Source organism: Bubalus bubalis, chromosome 1 (assembly GCF_019923935.1).
Source record: "Bubalus bubalis isolate 160015118507 breed Murrah chromosome 1, NDDB_SH_1, whole genome shotgun sequence".
Lineage (NCBI taxonomy): Eukaryota > Metazoa > Chordata > Mammalia > Artiodactyla > Bovidae > Bubalus > Bubalus bubalis.
This window is the reverse complement of record NC_059157.1, coordinates 184,343,316-184,353,336: the sequence shown is the minus strand read 5'-3', so window position 1 is coordinate 184,353,336 and position 10,021 is coordinate 184,343,316. Positions and strand designations below refer to the sequence as shown.

The window sequence follows — 10,021 nt, the reverse complement described above, 5'->3', positions numbered from 1 at the left end:
GAGGGAGACAGGCAGCAAATAACTAAACACATAAAGCAATTATGGAATGTGATCGATCATAAAAGAAATACTGCAAGGTGACGTGGAAGGAACTGAAAAGGGGGAGATTACATTAAAGAGGGACAGGATTGCCAGAATAGATCTCAAGAATAAAAGAAAAAATTAGGGTTCTTGTCCAAAAGAAAAAGGTAAATTTTCATTTTCCCCTCTCCCCCAATTGTTCTCACAAGCAACCAATCGCACCACCTCTCCGGGGGCATCTTGCTGAAATATACAACGAACACGTAACTTTATACTCAGCATCAGTTCAGTTCAGTTCAGTCGCTCAGTCGTGTCCGACTCTGCGATCCCATGAATCACAGCACGCCAGGCCTCCCTGTCCATCACCAACTCCCGGAGTTCACTCAGACTCAGGTCCATCCAGTCAGTGATGCCATCCAGACATCTCATCCTCTGTCGTCCCCTTCTCCTCCTGCCCCCAATCCCTCCCATCATCAGAGTCTTTTCCAGTGAGTCAACTCTTCGCATGAGCTGGCCAAAGTACTGGAGTTTCAGCTTCAGGATCATTCCCTACAAAGAAATCCCAGGGCTGATCTTCAGAATGGACTGGTTGGATCTGCTTGCAGTCCAAGGACTCTCAAGAGTCCAGTGTCATTGCCTGGAGAATCCCAGGGACTGGGGCGCCCGGTGGGCTGCCGTCTATGGGATCGCACAGAGTCGGACATGACTGAAATGACTTAGCAGCAGCAGCAGCAGCTAGTTAGTTAACAGATGTGGCAAGAACTGGAGATTGGGAGGTGCAATCCTAAACTGACAGCTCAGTAATGGTCTCAATGAGACGGTGACATTTGTGGAAAGACCCACAGAAGGTGAGGAAGAGATGGCACTGGTCTGAAGCAGCACAGGAAGCATTCCAGGCAGAGGGAACAGCAGGTGACAAGGCCCGAAACAGTGATGCCCAGCCTACTTGAGACTGGGAATGAGAACCAAGGGGAAAAACCTTTTGAAGTGGGCCCATTGGCAGAGGACCATATAAGCCACTCTAAGAACTTAAGACTATTTTTTTGGCCAAGCATTCCCATGCATCTGGGAATGTTAGTTCCCAGTGCATGCATGTGTGCTCAGTGGAGTCCAACTCTTTGGGACCCTATAGACAATATAGCTCACCAGGCTCCTCTGTCCATGAGATTCTCCAGGCAAGAATACTGGGGTGGGTTGCCATTTCCTCTTCCCCACTCAGGGAAGGAATCCCCACCTCCTGAAGTGGCAGGCATGATTGTTTACCGCTGCACCATTTGGGAAGCTCCTTAGTTTCCGGACCAAGAATCAAACCCACAAGCCCTGCAGTGGAATCCCAGAGTCTTAACCACTGGACCGCAAGGGCAGTCCAAGACTTTCTTGAATGAGATGGGAAGGGAGTAGTTATGGATCAGGAGTTAGAGTCTGACTAGTGGTTTCGAAAATTCACTTCTACAAAGAGCAGCCTCATTCTTTTTCGCAGTAGTTCATTATTCCAGTATGTGAAAGTGTCATGGTTTATCTGGAGCTCTTCAGTGGTGGACTTTCGGTCTGTTTTCAGTCTGTTTCTTCCTCTCCATGAATTCCAGTTAACACTGTTCTGATTAAAAACTTCTTCTGCAGTAACTCAAGTGGTCCTTACGAGCAAAATTTTCTTATTCAGTAAAGAAACTGGGTAACGTGCTCTCACTGGTTCCCAGCTGACTCCCAGCGTGAAACTTTTTTTCCACCTCAGAAAGGTAGTTGGGTCAGGAAGTGGTTAAAAAACAAGCAAGAACTGGGTGGGCGTTCTTGCCCTTTCACTTCAGCGCAGGAGAGGATAGGCCGGCCAAGGGATCTGAGAGTGGGTCCGCGCGTCCTCGGCTTGGTGGGTGTGGACTCAGACGCCCACTGAGCTCCTGAGACAAACCGCCAGCAGCCCCAGCCCCTCAAGGAACGGACGACTTTTTTAAAAAAGCTACACGAAAAGACCCGACCAGGGGATACCGGTTAGGAATCCAGCGCCGTCGCAAAGATCCGCGCCTGCGCAGTGGCGCCCCGCGCGGACTTTCCTTCCCACGACCTTCCATCCCGCGCCTGCGCATTAAGACCGCAGGCCAGCAAGACTGTAAACCTAGTAGATAGCTTTTCTTATCGACTGAAGTGGGGAAAATTGGTTCGTAGTTAAACCCGTTGTCTCTCCCTTCCCATTCTGTGAACTATAAACCTTCCGACCCAACTGCCCCTACAGACAAGGGACTCTAACCTCGGGGTTTCCCTGGCGCTGGCTGGCGACCGGGTAGCCCGGAGAGTTGTGGGTGGGCGCACCCGGAGACCACGTGGCGGGCGTCCGCCAATCAGCGCGCAGACCGCACTTTGCGGCTCGGCTTCAAACAAACTACCGTCAGGCGAGAGCGGCCTGTGGGGCCCCGCCCCCTCGCCTGGGTCTGGGGCCCCGCGAGACGGCGGGCGGGTGGGGGCGCCGAGAGCGGGGGCGGGGCGCAGTGGTCGAGTGACGGCCGGCCTCACCTATTCGGGGTGCGGGCCGCGGAGCGGTGGACCCCGCAGCCAATGGGCGGGGGCGAGGGCGAGGGGCGGCCCAGCAGGCGGGGAGGGGGGAGCCCGCGGCCGGGGGACGCGGGGGGAGGAGGGGGCGGGCTCCCAATCCGGTTCCATCCGGTTCTCCCACCACCCCCGCCGCGGGTCTCAGCAGCTCGGGCGGCGGGAGGAGCGGCAGCGGTCAGGCTACTCCGCTTCGCGAAGGCTCTCGGCGCGCCGCGGCCCTCAGGCACCCGGCTCTCGCCCGCCCCGTCGCCACGATGCCCAAGAGGAAGGTGAGCCGTGGCCGCGTCCCGCACACGCCCACTCCGCCGCCCGGCCGACCCCAGAGCCCCGCGAGGCCCAGGCCCGCCGCTTCCTCTGCAGCGCTGGGCCGGGGAGGCGGCCGAACTTTCGGCGGGCGGGAGGGCTAGCGCACGGCCGCCTCCGTGCTGCGTTCTGGAACGTTCGGCAGCCCGAGGAGCCGGGTGCGAGATTCGAACGCGGCGGCGGGAATCCGCTGACGTCACGCGGCCGGGCATTGTTCTCGCGCTCAGACAGGCCCGGGGCGCGCGGGCACTTTTGTTGACGGGCTGTGCCCACTCGCCCTCTTCTTTCTCCCGCAGGTCAGCTCCGCCGAGGGGGCAGCGAAGGAGGAGGTAAGACCACGCTCCGCTCCTGGGGGTGGGCTAGGTTTGCTCCGCACCGCGCATTCCTTGCTCATTTTCCTTTTTTCTCCCAAAGCCCAAGAGGAGGTCGGCGAGGTTGTCAGCTGTAAGTAAAGCGAGCCCCCTAACCTTCTTTTCCGTGGGTTCGAACCTAGGGAAGAAGCTCAGTGTTACCTTTGTCTTTCAGAAACCGGCTCCTGTAAAAGTGGAAACGAAGCCAAAAAAGGCGGCGGGAAAGGTAGGTTTCAGACTTAGCGTTTAGAGATAGATCATGGTGTCTTTGAATTGTTGCAGATCTCTAACGGTTACTGCTGGCAACGGAGGTCTTAACTTTGAGACTCTGCAAATAAACCACAGTTTGTTGTCACAGTCTGCTGAAAAGTCGTCGGAGGGTTATTTTATTTACCACTTTAGTTTTATGTTATATAACTTCAGTAAACAGTGCCTTTTTTCAGTTCAGTGGCTCAGTGGTGTCCGACTCTTTGCGACCCCATAGACTGCAACATGCCAGTCTTCCCTGTCCATCACCAACTGCTTTTTTAGTATGAGAAAAATTCAGTGAATGTAGTCATCATCCTGGCTTACGAGAGTATAATGTATCACATTAGTGCTGCTCCAGAGTTTGGGAAATTTAAATTCTGAAACTGAAAATATTGAATAACTTTCACTCACCAGGGTAATTCATTCTTTGTGATGTGTATGTTTGTGATGGTTAATGGTTCCCTGTTGGTGGTTCTCTGTTGCCTGTTTGGCCTTCCTATTCTGAGTATCAGAAAAGCTAGGACTGAAGCCAGGAGATGGGGACTGTTTAAGTTTTTGCATGTGAGGTTCGCAAAGCAAGGTAGGGGATTATACCTTATGTGCAGGGGGAGATCAAAAATTATATTCTCTAAGAACATTCCTCTTTTAAGATTATTTTGTATAGTTCATGTGAAAGTTCTCTAAATTGTTTTATCCTGACATTCTTTGAGATGATCGTAAATAGTGTTGCTCTGGAATAGATTCCTAATTGCTTTTTTCACACGGAGAGAGTTTGGGTAGTTGTTGGATATTTGTATTTTGAAAATCTAAGTTGGGACAGCAAAATATGTGTACATCATTTGTGACTCTTTGGATCTAGCATTGATACCAGCCTCTAAAGCTCTTCTTTGTTCTTCAGGGGAAATTCATGTTGTGATTAACTTCTGTTAACTCAAAACTTAGATGAAAGTTTGCTATTAGAAGCCTCCTCACCCCTCAGTCTTCATTGTTATCTCCCCTTTCTTAAGAGTATAGGTAAAAGCTAAATACTGAATAATACTAAAAAATTTTCCTTTGTCTTTATTTAAACGTTGTACAGAACTGAGTGTAAAAATTTCAGCGTTTTCCCAATAGAAAGTTGTTTTGTGATCTTTTCAAAGTGGATTTAAAGAAGGTATAGGTGTAGTAGGCCAACTTGGAATTTCTCAGACCTGAAAATGAAGAATTGCATACGAAAAATCAGTAAAGGGAAACTTCATGAATGCAGGGGAAATAGTAGATCTTGTTGGAAAGTATCCACTTGTAAAGTATACTATTACTACTCGTCTTTTATTATTTACTTTTTCAATAAACCAATTGGCTAAAATGCTATGCCTGTTTTCTTTTACATCTTTTTTATTTACCTGTCTCTGTGTTAATCTGTCCTAAAAGTTTGGGGTTTTGTTTTGTTTTGTTTTAATGAAAACAGTTCAGAGACTTCCCCGGTAGTAAGTTTGTTAAGACTCTTGAGTTCCCAATGCAGGGGACCCCAGATCGATCCCGGGTCAGGGAACTGAAATTCCACACGGTGCACAGTGCAGCCAAAAAGAAAAAAGTCAAATTTTACTATCAGTTGCATTTGGGGCCATTGGATGTAATTAACGTTTTTCTTCTTCCCTTTCAGAGACCAACAGGTAAGTTTTCACGTGTTCCTTGAGAAACAAACCTGTTGGCTCAGTTTCCTAAAGGAAAAGTGATGGGAAAAGGGAGAAGTTTTTTTTTTTTCCCTTTAATTTTAATAAAGTAGTATTGTCTTCATAATTGATCCACTTTAAAGCCTTAAACAGAAGGTAAAGCTTTTGGTGTATTGATTACCATTCTATAGACACGTAGATTTATTTTCTTTCATCTCGATTTCCAGCTGTTAGTAGTTAGAAGTGATATTTCAGTCTAGGCTGTTATCCATTTAAGGTTTTATACTTTTATGTTGCTCTGATAGTGGTTATGAAATTAATGAGAAATCTAAAGCAATCGGATTGTTAAAGAATTATTTTTAAATGCAGAAAGTGTTGTGACACTTCATGGTGTGTCTGTAGCAGTGTTGCCCAAAATACGTTTGTTACTAGATGATTTATTGTTCATTCTAAAGGTATTCAGTTGCTAGTGGTTGACTTGCTGTCATGTATGGAATGCCACTATTGGCACAGAATCCATTCCACTGATCCCCCGCTCCCTTAGCATTAAAGTTGTAAGGTCTTCTGTATCTTTGTGGCTGTTTAATGCAAGTATTGGTCAGTATTACGCAACTCACTGGTGACTTGACTTAATTTGACTGTTAACTACATTCTGTACTTACAGGAAATAAATATTTGTTAGATTTCTCCTTCCCCACTGGTGGATTGTATCCAGAAATACTGTTGTATATTATTTTAAAGCGGCATAAGCTTTGAAGGTCTTTTATCATCACATACCTGTGGTGTTTTCAGATACTTCATATGCCTAAATGAAATGATAAACTCGATCTTTTTAGCTATTGATTATATATCAAGGGACTAACTGGAGCAAGATAGTCAATCTGACCTTACAACATGGTGCTTTTCTCAGGTGAATGCTCGGGACAGTGGTTATTTGATGATTTGATTGTTGTTCCCACTTAAAAGAAGTTTGGGGGTGGGTAGGGTTACAGGGGCTGGGAGAGAGCCTTCCAAAAATTCTTCAATTTGTCTGTTCTTTCCTGTGGAACTTCAGAGAACAGTGGAGAAGGGGAGTTGCTGAGGCTTTAGATGTAATTGTCTTGAGTCTGGTGAGGCTTGGTATACAGATGCTGTTAAGACCTCAGCATGCTATGTGGTCCTGTTTGCTGCGGGCTGACCTTGAAGTGTGTCCTGTAACTCAGACTGGCAAGCGGCAGCACTAACATTGCAGCTATGGTAGGGACAATTCCTAGCAAGTCAAAAAATGTTGGTAAGTGCAGAGTTGATACTTAAATATACTCTTACTCTTATCACAGGATAAATCTTCAGACAAAAAAGTGCAAACAAAAGGGAAAAGAGGAGCAAAGGGAAAACAGGCGGAAGTGGCCAACCAGGAGACTAAAGAAGACTTACCTGCAGAAAATGGAGAGACTAAAAACGAGGAGGTCAGGAGTGTGTGTGTGTGATTTAATTTTGACTGAACAGTGGATAATGTAGCAGATAAGACAATCTTTATAATATTGAACAAAGATTGTATTTTGCTCCAAGTGGGCAGAATATTTTTTATGAATTTAGATCATATTTTAAATTTTACCTTTAATGGGTTCTTTTTTTTAACTGTAAACAAGAAATCGTACACAGAATTTTACATTCAAATTCACCATTTTTATTGTATATATGTTTATTAATTGCTAGATTTTTTTTTAAGATTTCTTTTACTAAATGATTTTTCTTTACATAATGTAGGGATTTTGTTTAAACATTCTGGTCTTTTTTTTTAACCAAATTGCCATCTGTAGATCTGTTAATAATCTTGTTAGTTTCTTTTTTTAATATAAATTTATTTTTTGATTGAAGGATAATCGCTTTACAGAATTTTGTTTTCTGTCAAACCTCAACATGAATCAACCATAGGGACTGTATCATACATTCCCTTTGTTAGTTTCTAATATTCTGGATGTTCCTTTAAAAATTTTTTTAATCCATTCCCTTAATTTTTTACATTTTTCTCACTTTTATATAATGAAGTTTTTCTTAAAAGTAGCCACTTGTCTAGATTTAGGTAGTAACTTCGATCAATTAAAAGGGTTGATGTCCTCAATCTATCCTTTTAAGCTCTGAAAAAAAAGATTTTACCTATAAAAATAAGTGGGTTTCAAGGTTGTGGTAAATAACTAATACAATTACAAGGGGAGAATGTCACCTTCTAATCCCTTTTATCAAACTATAGTTAATTCTCATTATCCGTGATGGTTGTATTCTATAAGGTTGCTCCAAGTACTGGATAGTTGCACGTAGTGGAAATACAGGGTTAGAGTCTCAGAATACACTCATTGCAACATTTCCATCAACAGATCAAACCATAACCTTAAGTGCGTGTGTGCTTAGTAGCTTCAGTCATGTCCATCTCTTTGCAACGCCATGGACTGTACCCTCCCAGTCTTCTCTGTCCATGGGGTTCTCCAGGCAAGAACACTGGAATGGGTTGCCGTGTCCTTCTCCAGGGGATCTTCCTCACCTGGGATCAAACCTGAGTCTCCTGCATCTTCTGCCTTTCAGATGGCTTCTTTACCACTGAGCCACCAGGGAAGCCCCCAACCTTATGTGTATTCATGCTTAATACGTGTTTTTGAGAAATTATATAGAACGCAGGGCCAAGAGAAGCAGCAGTATAACTTGTGCTTCAGTCAAGCTGTCCGTTGTCAGTTTTCTCCATATACACAGATGTACACCACAACCTTGTTGCACATAGTCTTGAATAACACTAGATTTGTCTAGTCAACATTTTCTCCACCATGAGGACAAAAAAAATGGATACGTGTAGCACTAAATAGACTGTGAAATAAATGCTTGTTTACAGTGTTAGAGCTGAAACAAGAAGGGTTAGCTGAGACTGCATGTCAGGTGACTCATGGGTTTTACTGCTGTGTATTTGCACAAGACCGTGGAAATGCCATCAGTATTGATTTTGGGTTTACAAATAACTTGTAGTGAGTTGGTGAATTCACCAGTACAGAATCTACAAATATTGGGGATTGAATGTATTTTTAAGACTTAATAGTATAATGAGGAAAACTTGCATTGTAATAAATGCTAAATATTGGTGACATTATAGCAGTGATGCAGGAGTCAAATGTTTGATCACTTTTTTTCATTGATTTGCAGAGCCCAGCCTCTGATGAAGCAGAAGAGAAAGAAGCCAAGTCTGATTAATAACCACACACCGAGTTCCTGTCAGTGGTCCCTGTTTCCCTTCTTGTACAATCCAGAGGAATATTTTTATCAACTATTTTGTAAATGCAAGTTTTTTAGTAGCTCTAGAAACATTTTTAAAAAGGAGGGAATCCCACCTCATCCCATTTTTTAAGTGTAAATGCTTTTTTTTAAGAGGTGAAATCATTTGCTGGTTGTTTATTTTTTGGTACAACCAGAAAATAGTGGGATATTGGATACGGGAGGCTTTGATTGTCTTGGGTGTCAGCTTAACATTCCATAGATGGGGGTAGCTTTTATATCCTGTAACACAAAAGCATACTAAATGACAGTTGGAGTCAGTTGTGCATTTAATGTCTTGAACACTTTAAATTACTTCTCTTCCCATATTGTTTTGGTAGAATTATTTCCTACAGCAAACCACTTTTTGATCTTGGCTCTCCTGGTCAGAATTTTGTGCACTATACTATAACATCTTTGGTCGTGGTAGTCCAGTTTTCCTAGTAACTTGGTTAATGTGCTGTGAACGATTGACAGTTTGGGTATGTAGTGTATATGATATTAAATTGTGAATCAGTGGGACTTATGATGTAACAACGTATCAATATTTGAAGATATTGGTACTTGATATCATGTTAAGAAAAGTTTGCTCCAAATTTTAAGCTGGAAAGTCACTGGAATAACTGTTAAGAATAATAACTACATGATATTTTAGATTTTTGGTACATATGTGAAGAATTGTGTACAAATGGAAATGTCTGTGTAGTGATCCTCAAAACAACCAATAAAATCTCAGTTATAAAAGAATTTCATGAAATGCATGTATTAAGTTCTGGTTTAAATTTTATATATATATTTATTTTTGGCTCAGTGACTTGGAGGATCTTCATTCCCTCTCAGGAGTGAAAGCCTGAAGTGTCCTGACCCTTGGACCACCAGGGAGTTCCCTAGATTTTAAAGAATTGCTGCGTTTGGTCTTACTTCCTTTTTTCTATAATACTTCTACAGTGTACTTTGCAGATATTTTTGTGACTAAATTGGCTTATTGGGAAATGAGCGCCTTGTCCTCTGAAGCAAAATAAATACCTAATTACTTACTTTTCTTATGAAGTAAGCCTTAAATAATGAGTAAGCTAGAACTAGGTGTGTGTGCATATTCTCAAGATTTGTTTTCATGTGTATTGTCCTGTTTTCCCATCTAAATAGTCTTCAGAGATAATACTGGACACCTGTGCTGATTTGGTAAATGCAGAAGTGGGGCCAGAGATAGCACTTTGCAAGGGTCAGCACTGAAGAGGGAGAAGCCATGGAAGAGAGTTTAGAGCTCTCTACACTTGATGTTACATCACATGTGGATTTGATGAGTAGGATGCATGAGTGCTTTAGAAACGACTCCTACAGGGTCATAGAACTCTGCGAAGGCTGTGTGCCATTTGAATGGCCCCATAAGATCAGAGTTCACAGGGAGTGGCAAGATGTGGCATCTTAAAAAGTGAAACCACAGGAAAAAATCCAGAGGACATTGATTTGGGTTGAACTGGTACCAAAAAGAGGGCTTTGCACAGTCATCAAGACAGTATGGTACTGGCACAAAGACAGAAATATAGATCAAAGGAACAAAATAGAAAGCCCAGAGATAAACCCACGCACATATGGACACCTTACCTTTGACAAAGGAGACAAGAATATACA

At 43.6% G+C, this 10,021-nt stretch overlaps 1 protein-coding gene across 1 annotated transcript; it reads left to right on the top strand.

The window, feature by feature from the left end:
* The first annotated feature begins 1,531 nt into the window (after positions 1-1,531).
* On the top strand, positions 1,532-9,136 carry HMGN1 (high mobility group nucleosome binding domain 1). Its single transcript, XM_045165312.1, has 9 exons — positions 1,532-1,567; positions 2,012-2,125; positions 2,249-2,504; positions 2,566-2,831; positions 3,162-3,194; positions 3,280-3,309; positions 3,391-3,441; positions 6,433-6,561; positions 8,282-9,136. The coding sequence occupies exons 1-9, from the start codon at positions 1,532-1,534 to the stop codon at positions 8,327-8,329; spliced, it is 963 nt and encodes a 320-aa protein (XP_045021247.1). The 3' UTR covers positions 8,330-9,136.
* Positions 9,137-10,021: the final 885 nt, after the last annotated feature.